Source organism: Neopsephotus bourkii, unplaced genomic scaffold (assembly GCF_033783945.1).
Source record: "Neopsephotus bourkii isolate Nb327-2 ecotype Australia unplaced genomic scaffold, CSIRO-AGI_Nbou_v1 NB_1008, whole genome shotgun sequence".
NCBI lineage: Eukaryota > Metazoa > Chordata > Aves > Psittaciformes > Psittacidae > Neopsephotus > Neopsephotus bourkii.
In genome coordinates this window covers 148,990-171,198 of record NW_026901498.1, presented here as the reverse complement: position 1 = coordinate 171,198, position 22,209 = coordinate 148,990, and the positions used below count along the sequence as shown (strand labels likewise).

Below are 22,209 nucleotides of genomic sequence, written 5' to 3'. Positions count from 1 at the left end.
AAGCACCACTGCTGCTGCCAGATGTCAGCGGTGAGAGTCACCATCCCCTCTGTTAATGCCACCCCTTCATATTACACTGAAGAGAAGTGTGGCTCTGCAAGCATGACCCAAACAGCCCCAAGCAGAAACAAAACACAGACCTACCCCTGGGCTACCCTACAGCACACCAATGTGTCCCTAACTACCTTGGGTCTGGGCAAAGGGAACGCCAAACTCACCACGTGACATTGCCAACCCAAACAGCAGTAGGCAGATGAGGGTCAAGAACAAAGGATGTGGCCAGCACCATGGTCTGGTAAGGGTGAGGTTTCTCTACACTGCTAGAAAACAGGACCTCAGGGCCTGAAGGAGGACAGGGCTGTGGCAGCTGGGGACAGGTTTTGATTTGGGAAGGCTCTGATACACAGAAATTGAGGCTCACTTGTGCCCCAGGCTAGGGACAGGGACATGGGGCAGGGCTGCATCCCTTGGAGAGATGACACTAGAGACATGCAAAGCACCACTGCCTGGCTATGGGCGAGCAGGACCAAGGAAGCTTTAGGTGTGCCGCAGAGGGTGCTCCACAACCCTTTAGCCAAAGGGCTCTGAGTGCAGCACAGCCCAAAGCCCCTGGAGCCACACATCCAGTTTTGCAAAGGGATATTCCCAGCAGTGGGTGCAGGCCACCAAGAAATCAGACAGGAGGTGGACACCCATCACCAGAGGGAATGGGAAGGCACAAAGCCAGGGCCAGTCACCACCCAGTCTCAAACAGGGGCCACAATTTAACGTGTCACAGCAGCAGAATAAGCACCTGAGGTTCTGCTAGGCTATGGAAGAGAGGGAATTGGGCACCTGAGCCATGTGCCACAAGAAGAGTGGCAGCAGGTGGATGGGGTTGTACTTTCTTCCTCATTAGCACTACACAGTACTAGCGAGAGGCAGAGGCACTGGCATGACTGAGCTTGCAGCTTACCCAGTTGGCTCCTCTTGCTGGGACTGACCTCAAGAAAACCCCCAGGCTCCTGCTCATTTCCAAGCTAGAACAGCTTAGCCAGTGGCTTCCACATGAACCCCTGGGCATCTCTGGCTCTCACCCAGGGAGCCTGGCATCCTTCCTCTTGTGCCTCCATGGCAACTTGGAACTATGTCCAGAGAGCCTCAGAGCTGCTTCAGAGGAGGGAATGAGCTGCTAGAGAAGCATGGGCCCCAGCCTGACCCATGAGAACAAGAGGGCACTGACCTTTCTGCCTGTGCAGGAGAAGGTTTCGTGTTCTGGCCTCTCTGTCGTTCTTGCTTGGGTGAAGAGAGTCTCCCGGTTGCCTTCCTGTCACGAGAGCCTATTGGGAAGAGAAAAGTTGAGAGGTTCCCACTCATCACCAAGGTACAGCTCGCTACCCTGCCTACTGCACCACCTCTCAGTGTACAGATGCTCTCTTCAGACTTACCAGACCATGCCAACAACAGGCCAAGTCCAGCAGCAGCCAGAAAACACACCTACCATTGTGCACCCTGTCCCCAGGGTAAGCAGGTAAGCTAGGCAAGGCTGTGCCCCATGGTCAGCTGTACAAAACAGCACCTGCAGGGAGCCACACTGTCCTCTCCTCACCCTCTGGCTGCTGGAACAAAGCTGCTGCACGGTGCTTTTAGGCCATGCTTTGCTCTCAACCCTGCGGGGCAGGGTGGGCCCTTGCAGGCAGTCAGTGCTCCACATTACCCAGTTTGTTCACAACGGGCACTGTGGCACCTGAGCTGGCTCCAGGCTGGACAGGTAACAGGGTGTATTGGTTTAAGGAGTGATAGGTGGGTGAACTCTGCTGCTTTTGGAGCCAGCAAACCCACAGGCAGCATCACCTGTGTGTGTTCAGCACAGACTGAACCATCATGCTCTGCCCAAATGGACTCAGCAGTGGTGGGAAGCCCATCAGGGTCCTGCAGCAGCATTACCCAGCTTTGCTGCAGTGGGTTTCCCAACCACTGCTATCCCAGTGCACAAAGAAGCAACCACTGGAAGGCAGCCCGATGCCTGCAGGGCTGTCCATGAGTCCCAGGGACAAGCTGAGCAACACACCCTGCTGTACTGCACCGGGACAGTGATGTTGGTGGCTGCTAACCTCACATGCAGTAGCACTCCAGAGAGCAAAGGTGCCCAGTTCCTCATTGCAGCAGCAGGCACTTGTATGTGCTAGGACAGCCCTCTGCTCCTAAAGACTGACACTGTGAGAAAGCCATAGACATTGCAGATCTGATCACAGCACAGTGACAGAACAGAGAAGTGAGACTCAGGGCACAAACGGTTCAGCTTTTGCTGGGACACCAGTGCAAACTGCATGCTGCAGCATGTCTCTTGCTCAGTCCCAATTGAGTCCAAGGGTACATTCGCCACTGGGCGGTGAGGCTGAGCTGCCTTCTGGGCTTGTGTCCCACTTGCTACTGCTTAGAGTGGTTTTGTAACGTACAGACAGCAAATAAAATTGTGTAATTACATCTATACCTATGCATCTATAAAATCAACACAGTTTGCTAGGTCTGCCCCTTCATTTGTCTGCAGCTCAGCAGTAGTTGTGAACTAGAACCCAGTGAACTTAAACCTCACCCAGCCCCTTCCATGCTGCCTTTGCAGGAGTTGAATGCAACCAGGCTATTAGCACAGAAGTTTTTTTCTGGCTGGTACCCAGAGTCAACAAGATACACCTACAGCCGAGACAACAGGGAAAACAACATCACGTGCCAATGCTGGCTTGTACGTCAACACCAGACTGACAACTCCCCCCTGCTTTGGTGTTTAGCAGTGACAGCAAAGGCTGGAGTGTGGCAGTTAGGTCCTTCTTGACATGGCTCACTAGCTCGGTTTGCCAAGGTGCTCATTCTGCTGCTGACGATTCAGATCCAGGAGAACACTTGGAAAGCCCGTGTCTTTCTAAACATACAGGGCAGATCAGGGTTGTGTCACACACAGGTGGGGAAATCACCTCATTTCACAGGACAGGTGATTGAGCCAATTACTGCATCCATCCTGGAGCCTTGGCAGCCTGTGCTCCCTTTCTAAGCACTGCCACAGAGGAAGACTGAGAGGCACAGAAAACTGTGGGATACAGTAAGAGAAAACCCTTTGACTTCCCCAGCCACATCCAATGATGTTACTAGCGAACAGGAGGCTGCCGCGGGACGGATGCATTTAGTTACAGCAGAGATGAGCACATTGTGTCTTCAAAGTGAGGGCTTTCTTGTTTTTCTCTATGCTGTGGACTTACACAGACACAGTGGAGCCAAGGCACTCTCAATGTGCATCACAAGGCAGCTAGGCAAGGCCGGGTTTGGCTGCCCAGGGCTGACCTCACCTCGCTTACTTCACAAACCAGAGCGTCTCACCTGCACCGTGTTTTCACATCAGGACAGCAAATACACCCACGTTATCTGGTGGCAATCGCACACTCTGAGGTTTTGGAAGGACACATGCCTGCAATTACCCTCTCCAGAGCATGGACTCTTGCAGCACAGACTTTCACGGGTCATTTGTCGCATGAGCACCGCCTGGAGCGGTGGAGCAGGAACCCAGCCAGCCCAGGAGCCCCTGGGATGTCTCACCTCTGTCAGGCGACAGGTTCACCCGTTTGGCTGGAGGAGAGCTCGGCCTGTCTTTGTCTGTTGGCTCGTATCTCTTCCTGCTTCCTTTGTCAGCTGCCTGAAATGGAATTAAAACAGACAATGGAGCTGAGCAGCTACTTCCCTCTGGGGAGGGAAGCAGGCAGAGATATCTCCTGTGATGGGTACCCATGGTGTACTTGCTGGCTCATGCAAGCGTGTCTCCTATTAAACATTTTGTGCATACCAGCCCCAGCCATCACTGGCACCATGTAATTCCCCTACCACCATAAGCAAACAAGCACCACTTTCTGGCACTGGGGCTATTTTCATAATGGTCAGAAAAAATACCACCATTTTGCAGAGTCTTCTTTATTCCAGCAGCACCCGGAATAGCAAATGTCAAGGAGGCACGTGGAGCTGTGCCTTCTTCTAGGATCCAACCCTGCCAGGCAGCAGTTATGTGTCATGGCACACTCCTCCCCATGGAGCATGCTTCACAGACTCGATAAACGCGCCTCACGTCATAGCACAGGGAAGTAGAGAAAACTGAAGCCTTAGACTGCAACGGGGAATTTGGACTGTCAGAAAAACAACATTAATGCTTCAACACCAGGAACCTACCCATGTGACTGGGGCCAACACCCTGCCCCAGCACAAAACCCCAAGAGGCCAAACTGTCCCATATGATCTGGATTGCAATCTCAGCCAAAGGCACTGTTCTGGGGCATCAGGCTCAGTTGTAGGGGGGAAAGAAGCAGACTCCCTGCAGAAAGTGTGGGCAACCCATAGAGGAGAGGTAATTGCCACTTTTACCTCCTGACTCAGTTAATGACTTGTCAGCAGCTCGCTCCGGAGCGGGCAGTGGGAGGAGAGCTTGCTGGGAAGCGTGCAGGAAGCATGCTTTCAGCAGGCACATGTGGGACTGCACCGCGCACGCCTTCGCCTCGGTGCTCCGGCTGCAGCCTTCAGGAGAGTGGGTAAGAGCCCTTGAAGCTGCAGCAGGAATGTGCCCCAGGGGAGCCGCCAACACAGTCCCAAACTGAAGCCACCACAGGGTGTGTGCTGCCAGACTGGTTCTGTCTGCCGCCCTTCAATCCCAGCTGCAGACCTACCTGGCTGAGCTCATCCCGACAGCGCGGAGCCTGGAGCATCAACCCTGCCAGCCCTGAGCCCCAGCATCCATCCCATCCACTCCTTGGATCCCTGTGTGGAGGGATCGCAGCCATCCCACCTCTCACCTTATTCAAGAGAGTCAGTTTGATCTCTTTGTGAGCGCTGAAGCCCCCCTGCTGAGACTGGGGGGCTGATGGCTGCTGGGTCGGGGGGAGCTGCTGCAATTTGCTCCCCTGGTTGGGCTTGGCTGACTTCAGGAGCTGACTGGGCACATCTCGTTTCCGCTTCTCCTCTTTAGTGCTATCTTCTTTTTTTGACTTTCCTGTTGAAACCAGAGAGCAGATGTAGTGACTTGTGACCGGTTTCCTTTTGCCTGATCTCCCTTAGGAGGGCAGGGCAAGAGGATGCTGCTCCAGGGACTGAAAAAGCCCACATCAGTTAGCACACCGTGTGGCCCCAAGGTTAAAAGATTCAGGAAACCAGAACTGCCACAGAGAGGACACTTAAAAAGACAAAGAACAAAAGGCTCTTCCTGCCAACTCTGCTATGGTCTAAAAAGAACAGAGGAGCAGCAACATGGTATTGGTGTTAGCCAGAGGATTTAGCATCACCTTGCAAGGGTGAAAGGGAAGAAGGTAAGAAAGGGAGCATCAGGCAGAACTCCCAGGCAGGACAGAGCATCTTTATGGCTAGAGACATGTAGATAGGAGGATGCAAATGTGTATTTGCTCCAAAGCCTCACCTTCCTCACATGAAGCCTGTGGGCTCCCTTACTCTATGCCAGCCACAAAAGTCAGCCTCTGCTCACCAATCTTCTCAGGGCCCATTGTATCTCAACGGAAGCCATATCTAGATCTCTGCTGCCCTCCCTTCTTTTCCCAGGACCGCTCATATAAGAAAATCCCAAACCAGGAACCTCTACCTTTCCTCTGCTGTGCTGGGGTTGGGGATCGAGAGCTGGCTGAGGAAACAGGACTGGCCAAGTCCGCGTACATGTCTTCGGAGTCGGCGCTGCGTACAGAGCTGCTGCTGGAGGAGGCACTAGAGACAGAAGAAACGCTGCTCACGCTCAGGGACCTGGAAAAAGCCAACAGCCCGTTACAGTCATGAATGCAACAAGAACCAGGCAGTGATGAGGCAGACAATGATCAGGGAGAGACAAAGGCTGTGCCTCCTGGGGTGCAGACGATATGAGAAATGCCAAATGTGTTAGATGCAAACCTAGAAAGTACTGTTTATTTATAAACAGGATTAAGGCAATATATAAACAGGTCACTGTTTCCTCAAGTAAACAAAAAGTGAAAGCAGGGTGTGCACTGTTATGCACAGGTCAGTGTTATGGCTCAGGTCAAGGGTTCTCTGGCAATGTTTTTGTTGTTTGGCACACATTTATTCATGGAGGCTTTAAAAGCCCTGGAATCCTACAGCCCACAGCTCCTGCCCAGCTCCCCAGGGTACAGGAGAGCCCAGCTGCCTGTTTTGAGGATGCTCATAAAGTCGTAACTGATAATGACAGGGAAGATGCTTTTAAGATGGCTATCTTCTAATAGTGTGTAGAAGATTGCTATCTTCTTATGGATTCACAACGTTGTGCCAGACAACTACTATATTAAAGAAGAATTTCTATTTAGAAAAGTAACAGACAAAAATACAGGGCTATACATCAGACAGACTTCCCTTCAGGGGCACACCACAGCTTTGCTCTATTGAAGCGACTCCAACAATCCCAGCTACCTGGGGTTGCCACCATTGTGCGGGACCAGGCATATTTCATCTACATGAATATTCAGGCAGCCTCTCCAGCAGGTTCTGCAGGCCACACAGACTTCTGTGCTCCAGACAGCCCTAACTGCAGGGTCCGAGCTCATTCATTGGAGTTGGCTTGGGAATGACTGAACGGGCTGCAGCAGCTTCAGCATGGATAGCTCTGGAAGGAGCTGCAAAGTCTCTTCCTGCTGGCATCATGACAGAGACAGCAGCAGCCTTCCAGAACCCAAAGGGGCTGCAGGAAACCTGCAGAGGGGCTTTGGACAAGGGCCTGTAGGGACAGGCCAAGGGGAATGGCTTGAACCTGCCAGAGGGGAGACTGAGCTGAGCTCTTAGGCAGAAGCTCTTCCCTGTGAGGGTGCTGAGGCGCTGGCACAGGGTGCCCAGAGAAGCTGTGGCTGCCCCATCCCTGGCAGTGCTCAAGGCCAGGTTGGACACAGGGGCTTGGAGCAAGCTGCTCCAGTGGAAGGGGTCCCTGCCCATGGAAGGGGGTTGGAGCTGGAGGAGCTTTAAAGTCCCTTCCAACACAAACCACTCAACCATCGAAAGATTCCATGACTGTTGCAATGGCAACTGGATGGGCCAGAAACTCCTTCTCCAGGACAGCTCCTGGCTATGAGGTTGTGACAGCAAATCTGGTTTGGGCATACACTATTTCCCCCTTTCCCACACACCTGAAAAAGCAACAAGCACAGCCCCAGTGCCACACAATGAACACCTGCAGTGAGCTCTGCCATCTCCTCCTCTCAACCCCAGCGCAGTGCAGAGCCAGCGCACCCGAGCGCTCTCTGAACCTCTTGCATCACCCCTGCCCGATCTGATGAACGCGACAAGCATGTAGTAAACAAGTTTGTATTTCCGTAAAATAACACGGATGTAAAACCTTGGGAGTTTCACAGAGTTCAGACATGTGAATTACCGCTGTTCAGAGCCGAAGTCCTACTTAATCCACTAGTTTTACACTACAGGTCTACTGTGCGACAGGGAAGTGGTGTGTTTCAAGGCTGCCTGTGAGGTTTCAGGGATTGCTGTATGTGAAGGGATGCAAAACAGATGAATGAAGGACTTGAAAGAGGTTTATTTCATCACTCTTTACTGGAGGGAGTTAGCTGTTTACAAATCCCACAGACTAACAGCCATGTAACTATTCACTTGGGGCTAAACACAAAGGGAACTGGCCATGCAACTTTGCCACCAAAGTAAAAATATCATTAGCTGGGCCTTTTAGGTATTTTCTGACTTGCCTCTTCTGACAGGCCAAGCATCTTCCCTAAGGACATTCAGTAATCAGAGGTAGCAGAGGTTTAGAAGAGCAAAGCTCCATAGCCTGAAACTGTTAACTGCTAAGTAAATTAGGATGTGGGATCAACCCTGGCCATACGGAGGTATTTTGTTTATAATTTAAGTAAAAAAAAAAAGTGGACAGCTTAGTACACATGGTAGATTATTTCCTTGAATAAGGCACAAGGACACTACCAATGTCATACTACTGTCATGATTCAGGACTTTGGATTTGTAACACCACACAAACAATCTTGTTTCACATCCTATTTACCTACAGCTTCTGATACTTGAAGCTACCGAAAGCTTTTGCTGTAAAAACCACAAGAGTGAACAACAGTTATAATCTCCTCCTACTGCAACAAAGGCTGTGAAGGATCAAGGCTGTACCTGGACTTCCTGGACCCAGACGGAGAGTGGGAGACTGAGGCAGATGATGATCTGGAATGAGATCTGGAGAGAGACCGAGACAAGGACCTAGATCGGGAACTGGAACCACTGTAGCTGCTGGCACTGCCACTGATGCTGCCGCTGATGGTCCGCCTGCAAGACAGCAAATGGCATCCTCACCTCGCTGTGCTGTCGTGAAATGGTGTTGGGAGGAAGTGCTGAAGGACAGTTTCAACATGATGCTGTAGTCCTGTACTACATGAGATCGGTGCTTTGGATGTGTAATTGTTTCAGATGTTCTTCTCAACCTTGTGTCTGCAGTCCTGAGGAAGCATCTGTTTTCTGAACAGCAGGTGTTTTATGCAAGACTGAATAATGCTAATGAAAGCCAGGCACAGAACGATCTCAAGTAACTTAATCCTGTACTGATACCATGAGCAAATGCTTCCTACTGAGAGAAATTGCTAACTGCAACTACACAGCGGTACTACCTTGTATTTCAGGCTTTACAAATAATCATACCCATTTTTTGTGACTAACACACCAGTACTAACATAAACAAAGCTGTAGTCATTTGCACAGCAGGGAGATTATAGGACACTGGAGTTTGTGTGGGTATAAGCATGGAAAAAACACAAAATCCCAAACCCCAAGACTAGAATAAAGACATCAAAGATTATTATTAACCAGTTAAAGTGAAATGGGAACTAGAACTAATGGAGTTTCTAGAGAAAATAATTGGTTGTGATCTGTTTTCACCTATGGACATGTAACTGCTCAGAGGCCAGGCCTTTTCTTTGGCTACTGGGAAGAAATCTAGGTTGTAACCCTGCGCAAAATGAAGAACTGACTCAGAATGCTTCTGAAAACCTTACTGGAAACCATATTTCCAGCCATCTTCAAAACGCACTGACAAAGACCATCATTCATGATGGAAACCTCCATTCTAGAAAAAGCATATAAGCCTTACTGCAGTGATAACACGTTATCAGTCTCCTTGTATGCCCATAAACCAGGCATTTGTAATATATACACTTCTTATGCACTGAACCTTTGGTTCCATAGACTAGATGCATAGACAACATTCAGACACAGTACAATGGATTAAGGCCAATAAGCATGTTTAAATACACACAAGTGCTCTCGCTTGAAACTCATCAGAAGCCTTTCTCATTTCAAATGCAAAGGGAGGAGAAAGGCAACAGAAACAGTTAAGAGGACAGACAGAACAGGACACTTGAAGCATTTAACCTAGTCACACAGGATGAAGCTAGGAAGACAAAGCAGAGCCAGCAAGTTCTCTACGGGGGGCAGTGAAAGTAGTGGAGTTTTCCCTCCTCTCCTCCAGTAGTTCTACTGACTGCTGATGAACCAGATCCCAGGACCATGCAAATACTCTTGCACACTGGCAAACATTAAGTAAATGGTCCAAACCCATTGCCACAAAACTCATCACTCCAACACATCAGATTTGCTCTCTGGACCAAATGCACCTCTCCTTCCTTGCTGCATGGCCTCTGCAACCAGTGGCTCTGAAACATGCCTTTTTTTGCACTGCAGACCCTGCTTTTTGACACATTTAATGTACTCCACTTACTTCATCCCCCAACCAGGCCTCAGAGGCAGAAGCCACTCACTGTGGCTAGTCACTAGCATCACCCCCAATTCCTTCCCTCTCTCCCCATTTCCCTCCTGCCCCAGGAAACAGATTTCTCCTTTAATACTGAAAAGCCCTAGTAGTCAGGACACCTGAGAGAACCCCAGGATTTGCTGTATCTGCCTGGAGATCAAGCCTCACTCCACCCCACAGCTTTCTTACCTCCTGGGTGGAGTCCTGGTCTGACGTTCCTTCCTTCTTGCCTCTCGATTATCCCCGGGTTTGGCTGGCTCAGGTGCAGCTGTTGTAATTTTAGCGAGTGGCTGAAGGATTGGAAGGGCAGCTAGTTTCTTCACAGATTTTTCACTACAAAAGGAACGTTTTCATGATTTTGTCATCAAGATCGGTAGGTACAGACCACAAATGTTCTCAAAAAGCGATGAAATGCACTCGTGTTTGTTGATGACTGAATGTTATATAGGTTACTGTAGCTACAGACACTTGCTGTATCACCAAACCACGCTCAGTACAGATTCCCCTAAAGGGATCCATTTCCCACATTCTAAATCAAGCCACCTTTTCAGACGTAAGTGACTTTAAAACAGCCAATTTTAGAGACATTTGACTTGTAAATTAACTACTGAAGTAGACCGTGTGGAATCACTGTTTCTTATCTATTTGACTCTGTGCATTTTTATCCAAAGCACATACACCTACTTAAAATCTACCAGTCAGGTTTCAGAATCAAACACACACACAGTTTATGCAGAAATCCTCTTTTTCACTCTTACAAAGATCAGGGTGCAAAAGAGCCTGTGTATGCAGACGGATCCCATAGGGCCCATCTTTGGCTTGTGTCTCCCTGTGGAATGCTTGATGGGTAACACCACTGCAGAGTACTGCTACACACCATTTTGAGACTCTATCTACCCTCCACTATGTGAATCGTGCTTTGGCTCTTCAGCACTGCTCAATTCTGGGCTCAGAGCACTCCAATCTCTGCTCTAATAGCTGGTTACTCCTCAACATCCCCAGCACTGATGTCACACCTAGTATTAAGTGGGGAGGTGGCAGCCGTCTGCATAAAAAAAATAGAGACTGTTAATTCCTCCTCTTGTGCTTAAAGAGTATCTGTATTTACTCCCTGCAGAACACAGGATTAAGCACATGCAGTGTTATGCAGTGAAAACAATCCCCATACTAGTGCAGGTTGGCTGGTATCGTGTGTCACCAAACCGGCACTGCAATATGCACCAGAAGGGTGTAAAGACATCGCTGCAGGCAGAGAGCATGCCCTGAAAGGGTTGAACCCTCTGAATTGAGAAGGAAAAAACAAAGGAAGGTCAATTAGGTACAAGAAGTGTGGCAAAGGGGATTGTTCTGTATTCTGGAGAATTCAGGGGCATTCCCATGGTGTAATCTATTTGCAGGTCACCTTGAAAGAGGTGACATCACTATGGTGTTGTGTCACCGCCAACGTATCCGTAATTTACTATGTATTACAGGAGTTTGTGAAGTAACAGCTTCAAGTATTTAAAAGAGCAGGAGTGCTAGGATAATCTGCCAAAAACAGTTTCACCCCTACAGTACTGCTTTAATTTGTCATCAATGTGACAAATGTAAAAGTAGATGAGGCTGAACCATTTCTTTATTCCAAGGCTGTACATTAACTAAAGCCACAGTAGAGGAATGAATTAAATTTTCTTATAGCTCCTGTGTAAACACATCTGCGCACACAGAATGTTTGAATAATAAATCATGCATGTGTTTAAACACTTGTGTATACGTATAATGCTTAAGGTTTCTTGTACAGTTGGATTTAATAAGTAAAAGTGTCATCTTTTAATTAAACATGCAAAGCTGAGCGCTATTCTACACAGGTCACGTTTTCCACCTTCCATTTCTTCCTTTAGCTGTCAACCAGGCTGGAAGGGCCTGACTCAGGGACTGGGCTCCTGTTTGGAGCTTCTTCTGCACTGCTCTACCAGAATGGAGACGAAGCCTTACCCTTTCCCAGAAGGTGGTAATAAATCCCCTTTAGTCTTCCCAAGTGGCTTGTGTGGAGACGGTGTTGGAGAAGGAGAGGCTGAAGATGAGAAGGACCGTGACCTAGAAAGAAAGGACACATCAGTCTCTGTGACTGGAGGCGGCTTTTGGTGCACTTAGCCATCACTCCCTCCTTTGGCTAACAGGCTGCATTCCAGGAACTAGTTCCTGTGGGCCTGAGGTTATCCTAGCTTTATATTTGGTTTCTGCTCAACAGAACTAACTTCTGTCACCAGAACAGTGGTAAAAGTAGAAAACAAAAGTCAAAAATAGGGTTGACTGTAAGAGGCACTCAGATATTCCATGGCAACACCCGAGGCTTTCTCCATACTCTCTGTATTCTCTTTTCAGGGTAAGGGGAAAACGAGTAGGATTTTGACTTGCAATTTCAGCACTATTTGTTTCGACCTGCATTATATTCCTGTAACTCCATGTACAGTTTACCCTTTAAACAGCAGCAAAAAAGAAAACTCTCAGGAGAAAGACAATAATACATCTAACTGGGTATCCACAACTTCTGGAACACAAAGGGGTTAAGAAAACCCCAAACAAGCATAGTATATCAAAGCCAACAGATCAAAGGCTGTTTCCTAAGATCGGGACTGACCAAAGAAGCAAGCCACTTACACAGCTCACCAGATGCTGGCGTTTGAGTGATTCACCCCACCACCAAGGCTGGAAGTACCCTTGTTGCAGCCTAGTACTTCAGAAAGCCAGACACCTCGGTGATTTGCCTTCTGAAGAACAGTTAGGCACTTGGGTGTTCCTCACTCTCCTGCCTTCCCACAGAGGCATCTAATTGGAGTGTGTCACCTCTGCCTGGTGCTGTCCTGCCAAGGGATGCGGTGGATGGGGGAAGGCCAGCCTGCTCCCCAGAAACACTATGTGCTTGCACCAAGATAACTCCCACCTGAGCCTTTCCTAGGAGAAACCACATCTCCAACACTGACACTGTGCACTCCCATCAACTGTGTGATCCACTCTGGGCATCTGTGTGATTTCAGCTCTGAAGAGGTGCCTAAGGAGCCAGTTCTCCTACTATGCATATTCCAGACTTGGGAAAACAGTCTGCAGGGGCAAGGAAGTGGCAGGGCAATAAACGAGCCTCTGTTTAATCAGCATGGGACACTGAACTGCTACTTTGAAGTACAAGACACAACTGCTTTGTGATTTGCCTCTTTAAACAGAAATTCCAGTGCAACAGAGAAGAGATGCCGGTAACTTCTTCCAATCATAAAATGCAAATGATGGAAACATTCATCTCAGCCAGGCTCCTACAATTGCTCAGCTACCACAGGCATGGGAAAGAACCCAGCCACAACAGCACAGTGGGTGGGAGCACTGGGGAGAGAAGGGGGTGGCTGATGTATCTGCTTCATTCAACAACAAAATCAGCAGGCTGCCTTGCAGTCTATTGTATTTCCCTCACTCAGGAAAGTAGTTTGAGTGTCTTATTTCAAGATTTGTCTATCTGCTTGTAAGCAGCAGCACAAGCAGCTGTTAGCAAGTGTCTGGAATGCAGTAAACCATTACTTCCACATCCAAGGAGTCATTACCTGGACCTGCTGCCTGAGAAAGAGCTGTGTCTTGAAGAGCGACTAGAGTAAGAGCTGTAAGACGATGATCTGGAACGAGATCGTGAGGAACCCGAACCAGAATAGGTGGATGAACGAGAAGAGGACCTGAAAGAAACATATTAGATTAAAAGCCTGTCAAAAAGTCTACTGAGACCAAGGTCTTGTTTCCTGTTTGCTCTTCCCAAGTTCTCAAACACTGTTCCGAAACCTACTTGCCTTATCCACAGTGACCTGTCAGGACTACAGCTTCTCCTCCATCCCCCTTTCCTTTTAGCTGTTGCTACCATCTTTGTGCTCTTGAATAGGCCTCCCCTCCTTTAGCTACTGATTTTCCATCCCTCTTCAGGAACTCCTTCCACACATTTTCATGCCTTCACACCTGACGATCCCCTGAGAGGTTAGGTCACACAAGAGATAACAGAAAAATCTCAGGTGCAGTGATCCCAGCAAGAAAAGCTATCTGCTTCAGGAGGGCTTTGGCTTTTAGATCTGTATCTTCAACTCGGCATGTTCCTCATTCCTCTCTGATATATTTTCCCCCTCTTTTCAGGAGCTTCAAGCTCAAGCATTTAAAGAAAATGGATCCAGCTTATGCCTCAACTCCCCTAAATTCAGGATGCTTCTTCCTGAAAGGTGAATTTCCCTTAAGCTCACACCCGCTGGTTTCCAAGCTCCACTTCAGCCCTCTAAAGCTATGTTGAGCCTCCACAACCCCAGTTTCCCCCTAGTAGCATCAGTCTGCCCTTCCTGGGCTCCCCTTATCTCTCAAACACTCTTGGAGCAAACAGGCTTGAATGTTTACAACCTCCATCTTTTTCTGCTCCTACTAAGGTCAGTTGTCATCTAGATGAGTTACTCATCTTGTGGACTGCAACCAGGTCTAGTTTACCTGAAGAGTGACTTTTCCAAGGACTTTTCTTAGTCTTCAACAGATCACAACACAGCACTCACAGTTAAATACTTCCATCTCACTATCTATATATGCTGGTCTTCATAGCTGTTACTGACAACAAGTCTTGAAATGCTTTCCCAAACATCTCAACACCTTCCACTGACAAGAAAGCACCGCACTGCATTCCCTTATACATTAATACAGCTTGGCTGTGACATGCTCTTTGCCTTCACTCACCTTGAGGAGCCAGAAGCAGATCCCGAAGAAGCAGAGGTTTTTCGGCGCCTGCGTGCACGGCTGGGAGACACAGACACACCAAGCTTCTTTTTGGGAGACTTTGATCGACGCCAGGGGTCCTTCCATTCATCTGCTCTCTTCGACTGAGTGGTGGTAATTGTGGTTGCCTCCTTCTCCTTCTTTGGTGGCTCTGGTTGACGGCTGGAAAGCAGACGGAAGTAGATGGGATTAATTTTTATATATATATACATGTATACATAATTATATATATATGTGTGTGTGTGTGTGTATGTATGTGTATAAAGGCTAATAGAAACACAGGGCCAGGAAAACATCTCAGAAATCCATCATTTATAACAATACTGTCTCTTAATCTCCACTGTGAGATACTCAGCATCACTTTGGAGTGATGAGGTGTTAGAGCAGCTATCGTTTTGTCAATCAATGACTGCAAGCCCATCAAAACAGCACTACCTGTGAGTTTTATCAACTACTTTGCTGTACTGACCAAGCAGCAACCTGCCAGCTGATTTCAGTTTTGGCTTTTGGCCTCCAAGAAGTCGGCAGAAACAGATGTAAGAGGTAACAGAATAGGAAATCTGGTTCTTCCTACACTTATGTCAAGTTACTACAGCTGGAGCAACCCAAACCTGGTAGGCAGCTGCTGAAAATACTATGCAGAGGTAGACTAAGGACATCAAGCATGCATCTGAAACACTGCCTGGATACAGCAAACTGCTGGAAACAACTAGCAGGCACTAAGAAAAGAGATTCAGCCTCAGTCACGCTCCTACAGTTCTCTCCATCAGAGCATCATGTGGGCCTGTGTCACAAGTCCACAGCCAAGACACATCCATCTGTTTTTACCCTTACAAAGGGGATGGTTACCTCATCAACTGAGCATAAAGAAGTTCATAATGGCTGTTTTATCACCCTATTATTCTCTAAGTGCTTACAAACACCATTGAACATGTGCTCTGTTGTTGATAACTATGATATTAGATACCCTCCATCTCCTCCCTTCCCTTTCAAGGGCTCTACTTGTATTTCCCCTTTGGCTTTGGTTCCCCAGGGCTCCCTTCTCCCCTACAACCATTTGAGAATAGTTCAGGGCTAACTTTTCAGCATCTGCATCAGATACTTCCTTAAGTATTCCAGGATGAGTTAAGTTTCTTCCGGCCTAGACTTTATTACCTCTCTTATCTATGGGTGATAAAACCTGGGATTTTTCCTTGCCCTCACTCTAACCTGCACATGACTGTTAAATTACCTGCTTATAACCTTCCCTCTTGGGTTTTAAGCAAAGCTTGTGCTTGCTGAAAGGTTTCTGAAGGCTCCTGTGCTCATCAAATTACCAGTAATGGCGGCTTTATTCCTTTTCTCAAAATAATGAGATCTCTGAGGATTTGGGGGAGGAAAGGCACCTTCCATCGCTGGGTTCAGCCAGTACCACCCCATTAGTCACAGGACTGAAGCAACCACTCCCCACACAACTTCCTCTACCTTTTCAGATAAAAAAGCAACCTCCAAGTTTTCTAATAATCCTATGGATCGAGTTTCTTGCCACAACAGTTTTTCAACAGGCAACAGGATAATTAGAGCTCTTCATCAGCAGCCCTTTGAAGGCTTCACTAGTCACTAAGAAGGTTCATCTGCTCCTCACCTGGCTGTATTAAAACAGTCAGAGCTCCTACGGCCTCTCACCTCTTCCAGAACTTGTACATGCTGACTTTAAAGTCCAGTGCAGCATCCTACTCCTTCCCTATGTTGCTGATTAAGTCCAGCAATTTGTCCCACATCGATCTCAGTATAGACAGAGAGGAGAACAAACTCTTCTTTCATATTCACCTCTCCCACAGGTCTCATTCCAGCTTCAGAACAGGACACTTACGTATTAGCAACACAAAATTGCTGACTGTCTACTGAGAGAGTCTCAAGCAGGGTTATGGGTCAGCATTATTCACTAGCATCTTCACTCAGCACGACTGCCCTTTCCAGCGCTGCTCTAATGTAGGCTATTTACCACAGCACATAGTCATCTGCACTAGACTGGTCTAGGTTTAAATATTACAGCCACAACTGTTTCTGAGTATCTAATCACAGAGGAAGACCATGACCCTCAATATGGGGTTGAGATAAACTGAGCTTATTATTTATACTCTGATAACACTAAGTATGTGTAGCCAGGGTGAAGCTCTCCTTCCAGCAGATGTAATACAAACTCATTTTGAAGCCATCTTGACCTCTAGAGTACCATCAAAATAACTCCAAACCAGGAGACAAGAAGAATGCTGGGAACAGTCAACACAGAATTATAGAATCACAGACTGGTTTGGGTTGGAAGGGACCTTAAAGCTTATGTAGCTCAGACCCCCTGCCATGGGCAGGGACACCTTCCATTAGAGCAGCTTGCTCCAAGTGCCATCAACACTGCCAGGGATGGGGCAGCCACAGCTTCTCCAGCATCAAGAACAGCAGAACGGAGGAAGAGAAACACCACACAAGGAGGAATAATGCTAGACTGTCTCCTGCTCCAATGTTGCTTCCCAAGGGACCACAGTCTGCATGTTTTGGGACATGCAAGGCAAAATTCTGTTGGCACAGGCAGTTTCCATCTCAATACTTGGATAAAGCCTGCTGAGAAGCTTTTTACTGCAGTGTCCAAGGTGCACATGTGAAAGCCAACAAACACCCTTGCCCCTCTCTCCAATAGTTTTCAGACAGAAAACTTTCCTATCAAATTTATTGTGTGTCTCTCTCTCAAAAACCCCCAACTTGCCCAATTCACATCCAACAGCAGCTGTACCTTAGCTCCAACCCCACGTGGGAACAACTTAGGCTGAACAATACAACTTGGGCGCGAGCTTGGAGCAAAGATGACTAGGAAAGCAAATCTCATTACTTGCACCTATTACCTGGTTTGATGCAATTCTCTCTCGATGAAGTCACTTTCTGGAGGAAAGGTTTTTACCCCAGGAAAACCACAACAGAAAGCCTCATTTCTGGTTATGCTTTGGCTTTTTGACTCAGCAGTAAATATGTTACCATACAACAGCCAAGAAAGAAAGATGATGCTCGTGTCAGGACATTTTCAAAGTCTTTCCTCAAGAGCTACCTGCGTGCCCAACATGTAGCATCACCAAACAAACTTGTTCAACTTAACACAATGACTGCTATCTGATGCCATTTGGCTCGTCTCCCCCAGTGGAATTCAGGAGTCAGAACTGACAGTGAGCTGGAGCAACTGCCAAGATCCTCACCATCCACCTTAGACTAACATCTCAGTTACAGCCTCTGTGAGTTTCACCAGAGAGACTGTTAGAGGCTGGCAGACCACAATAGTCAGTGCTCCAAATCACATTTACTGCCACACACTGATACCGGGCAGTTGCTGGGATGAAAGTGGAGGAAGCCTTAAGGCCTGTAGAGGAAAGCTCATTGGGAAGAGGCAGCAGTACCAGCCTGTGGCTCCCAGCCCAGATCAGGCAGGAAGGCTGCCCAGAGCTACGCTGAACGCGATAGCTGCTCCGGGTGCTTCATGCTGGGTGGGTTGAGCGATGTGTTTGATCCTAAGAAGCAGGAGGCTTCCTCCTCACTTTCATTCTTACAACTGTGATTTTTCTCCTTCCTGTCTTGTGCTGGATCTGGCTCTTTCTGGAGCTCTCCCGGTGCCGACTGAACTCCTTAATTCAACAGAAAGAGGAACAAAACAAAAGCAGTTTGCTGCAAATCCGACCAACAGGCTTTGAACAAAGGCAGGAACTGACTCATGATGAACAGAGGAGGGAAAGGAGAGAAAAAGCTCGACTGCTTCATGGTGGTGAGCTGGGAGATCAGCTCACGGTGCTTCAAATGAGCTTATCCTCAACCCAGCAGAATTACCCAGGCTGGTGCTGGAGGCAAACCCAATGCATAAAGTGTGTCTGGCAAAGGCTACCAAAGCACGTGTGTGAATCCTGGTCTCTTTTTCCACCAGATTTTTAGGAAACATCTCAAATATTTAAAAACTAACACCCTAATGAGGTAAACCCATGCCATGAGGCTTTTAAAAAATCAAATAAATTAGAGAGGGAGTAAGAGACTGACAAGACAGACTGATCAAAAGCACCTTAATTTCCTTACAGAGCCCTGAGGAGCTGCATCCTGCGTCACGAGGGCACGAGCAAGGTCTGCAGAGCATAGCTATTTCCGAAGCCCATTTTAACCTTAAAAATAACCAAATGCTTTATTTTCCAGAACGAACACGTTAATGCATATTTGGCTGGAATTTAATTACAGCAATCAAGCGGAGAACTGAAGCTGAACGTGGCTTTGGCAACGAGAGGAGGAACAAAGGCAGCTCCAGCTGGCAAAGCAAACCACAGCATAGGTCAGCCAGCTCCCAACCGCACGCGCTCAGGCTCCCAAATAAACCCTGGTTGAAGCACGTCACTGAATTCAACAAGGACGTGGAGGCAAAGGGGGAAAAGCGGAGCCACACGGCCCAAGTTTTCCTCCTCGTGTGCTTATGCAAATGACGCCAAAGCATTTCTAATCTTAGAGGGGGAAAATAAGCTTCCTGGGGAAAGTGGCTCCTTTCTTCCCCCTCCCCGTGGGACACGGCTCCCACAGGTAACGCAAACCTTATCACCCATAGTGGAGGGTGACGTCAGGCTGGCTCCGGGGCTACTGTTTTGGCCAGCAGTTACAGCTCTGTTTTCTGAGGGAGGAAAGTCCAGCTATGACTTAAAAGCCGCTTGGTTTCTTGCAGGAAAACGTTGCGTCAGCACCAGCAGCTTCCCTGCGCTGTCAGTGGAATTTTCCAGAGGAAGCGGACTCGAGGAACGACCGGATCCATGTGCCAAAGGCAGCTGCAAAGGGACCTGCAGTCACTGCAAGATAGACCCCAGCAGCGCCCATGTGCACCACAAGGTTTTTCCTATCCTGGCACAATAACACACTGAGATGGAAGAGCTCCCAAAACCCACCTATGTGGAGCTATGATGGGAAATGCTGAACCTTGGAGCCGGTGCCAATTGATGTTGGTGAAGCATTAGCAGAGAATATGCTTTTCTCAAGATGTTTCAATCTAAAGAGTTATCAGCTGCTTTAAAAAAAAAAAAAAGAAAGAAAAGATTTCTTCAAAGCCAGATGGGGAGAGGCTTTGAAATTAAATAGTGGAGATACAATCTGAACCTGCAGTATGAAATCATCATAGCAGGTAGATAAACATATTCCAGATGCAATCTACCCTAAGGGCTGAGCATTTGACGCCTTGAGAACCTCCTCTAAATGAGAGGTACCCGCACACAGTGATTCTGCCCCGGTCTTCGCAAGATCTTAATAAAATCCAGTGTGGGAGATCTTTCCAGTAATTCCATCTCTGAAATGCCAAAGAAAAACACATTCCTTGAGATGCACATCTGAGTCACTCGATGCCCTTCATCTTGATTTAGGGTTACGAAACCCTTCTACTGTGGAAGCGGAGGCAGAACCTCAAGTACCATGAAGACTAACGAAAACTCCAGCCAACAGAAATGTTTTGTGGAGAACTTTGAGAAGTTTTGCTGATTTGCTTCACTGAGAGTTTTAATTATCATGAATTTCCCAAATGAAATGTGAGCAGAAATGAAAGTGAAGCCGTCTAAACAGGTTCCATTGCTCTGGCTGGAAGCTGCACCACCAAAAAAAAAGGGAAGTAAACAAGTTATGGTGTTTATCACTGCAGCGTTACCATACAGGGCACTGAACTATGAGTCCAAAGAACCACAGTGTCAGCACAGGGCATGTTCTGCATGTGGGAAGCAGGGGAATCCTCTTCCGAGCAGTGCTGCATGGTGCAGTGCTGAAGGCAGCATAGCAGACCCGTTGTGCACAATGGAGGTCCGGAGCTCTGCTCCAGCTGGAGCCAAAACCCCTTGTTTCAGGTGGGAAAACAAACAGCCTGGAGCCATTTGCTTCTCTTAACTCTCTTCACTCTAAGAAACCACACAGGGAAGGTGCAGACACCTTGAGAGCAAACCTCTGCCTCCTGACAGATGCTGCTTTTCCCCCTTGGCAACTTCCCATGGATGTGAGACCTATTCAGAGCACTCCAGAGTCTTCCCAATGCCTGACTTAAAACCAGGAAGAGCAGAGTTGTCTTTCCTGCCTGTTCTCCCTCCTGTGTCAGGACAAACAATTTCTTCTAAGAAACAGACTATATTTCCACAGGGAAACATGAAAGAAGACAAAATCCACCAGCTTATCACACTGGTCAACCCTCTGCATCAACACCACCTTTATGCAACAGGATAGGATGCTATTACTAAGCCCACCAAAACACCTAGCTCTATTTGAGTAACAACTGCTTTCATTGAGACCCCCCCACAAAAAACAGGGAGCAGAACCAGAGAGCAGCATGGGGAGACCACCAGAAGCTGTTGGAGAAGATGATGACGACCCAGGAACACTTAGAATTACAGATTCTTCCAAAAAACGAGTTCAGTTGGTTTGTGATCACACACATATAGAGTCATGAATCACTCCATTTGCATTCCCTTACTTTTGCCACTCCTTTATCTAATCAACCTCATTCCATCACTTTCTAACTTGCAAGCCCTGGGTAACTTGCATTCATTGATTTTAGACTCCAGGTTATCCTGCTTATTAACTTGCTCAGCCCAGAGATTAACAACAACCTTCTGCAAGTCAACTTGAGCTAGCTTGGAAAAACAACACAAGTGTGATAGCATAATCTTTTGTCCCAGAGTCTGCAGCTTTATACAGCATCTCACAATTGAGGGCTACTGACACCTTAACAGAAGCTGCAAAGTAGCACAGTGCTCCTTGCTTGAAGGGTTTTACAAAGGATTTAGTGACTTGCTACTTTCTGACATTGCTTTAAATGTCACTGTGTCCCTGCCTGCAGGTGTTATTTCTGTAGTTTAATGGCTGCATAAGTGCACTCCATCAATAGTCTTTTTCCTTCCAGAAGAAAATAACCATTGTGTGTGTGATAATCACGGCATGGCTCACAGAGACACTGCTCCTTCCTAGCAGCTTCAGAGCTGCTGTCACCTCCTGTCAGCCTCTGAAACATCTCTGAAGGCAACAGCCACCTTGTGCTTGCCCTTCTTGGCACCGGCATAGAATTATCATGGGCTCTGACCAAACCTGTCTGCATGGACATAGCCTTTGGGTCAGCTTTCAGGACAAACTTCAAGGCCCAGAGAGGACAAAGATCTCACCCAAAGGCTCATTTTGCCATGCTGCTTCTCACCAGGGCCCACAGCATCTCCTGCAAAGGAAACCCAGGTGGGAGAAAACAGCACCCGTCTCATAGGCCTGCAGCACAGGAGTGCTTTCCCTCTCTTCCTTACATGGTTGAAGACCACCTACTGCCACCAAAGCAAATGTGGCAATGATACTGAGCCTGCTGCTTTCACCAGTGGGTCCAACTCCTCAACATCCCTTGGTGCTTTGGAAATATAACCGCTACCAGGTCCCATGACACTGACTGTTGCTTAATGTGACCCTGAAACAATCAGATTCACTTGAGTGATGGCAGGATAAAGACCTACGCAACAATAGAAGGATTAAAGCAAAGTAATACTACAGTGGACAGGGCCTTTGCTTGCAGCTAAGTCCGGCAGCCTGGGTAAGAGCATCCTGCACTGCTCTAAGTTTCTTCAACTAACATTTCGTGGCATTTCTTTATCCCCAAAATGCTTTGCACAGCAGGGAGCTACACTGGCAACACAGAGATATAAACGAGAAATTTT

At 47.7% G+C, this 22,209-nt stretch overlaps 1 protein-coding gene across 4 annotated transcripts in view; it reads right to left on the bottom strand.

Annotated features, from left to right (window-relative positions):
* The window catches only part of ZC3H18 (zinc finger CCCH-type containing 18), a 47,233-nt gene that overhangs the window by 1,036 nt on the left and 23,988 nt on the right, over positions 1–22,209 (bottom strand). For all 4 annotated transcript variants that reach the window (XM_061360022.1, XM_061360023.1, XM_061360024.1 and 1 more), the window contains 9 exons: positions 14,468–14,668; positions 13,318–13,443; positions 11,723–11,824; positions 9,938–10,081; positions 8,119–8,271; positions 5,603–5,757; positions 4,806–5,002; positions 3,568–3,664; positions 1,223–1,319 (listed from right to left, as the gene is read on the bottom strand). In XM_061360022.1, coding sequence (XP_061216006.1) covers positions 1,223–1,319; positions 3,568–3,664; positions 4,806–5,002; positions 5,603–5,757; positions 8,119–8,271; positions 9,938–10,081; positions 11,723–11,824; positions 13,318–13,443; positions 14,468–14,668 — 1,272 coding nt within the window. The remainder of the gene's footprint in view (positions 1–1,222; positions 1,320–3,567; positions 3,665–4,805; positions 5,003–5,602; positions 5,758–8,118; positions 8,272–9,937; positions 10,082–11,722; positions 11,825–13,317; positions 13,444–14,467; positions 14,669–22,209) is intronic.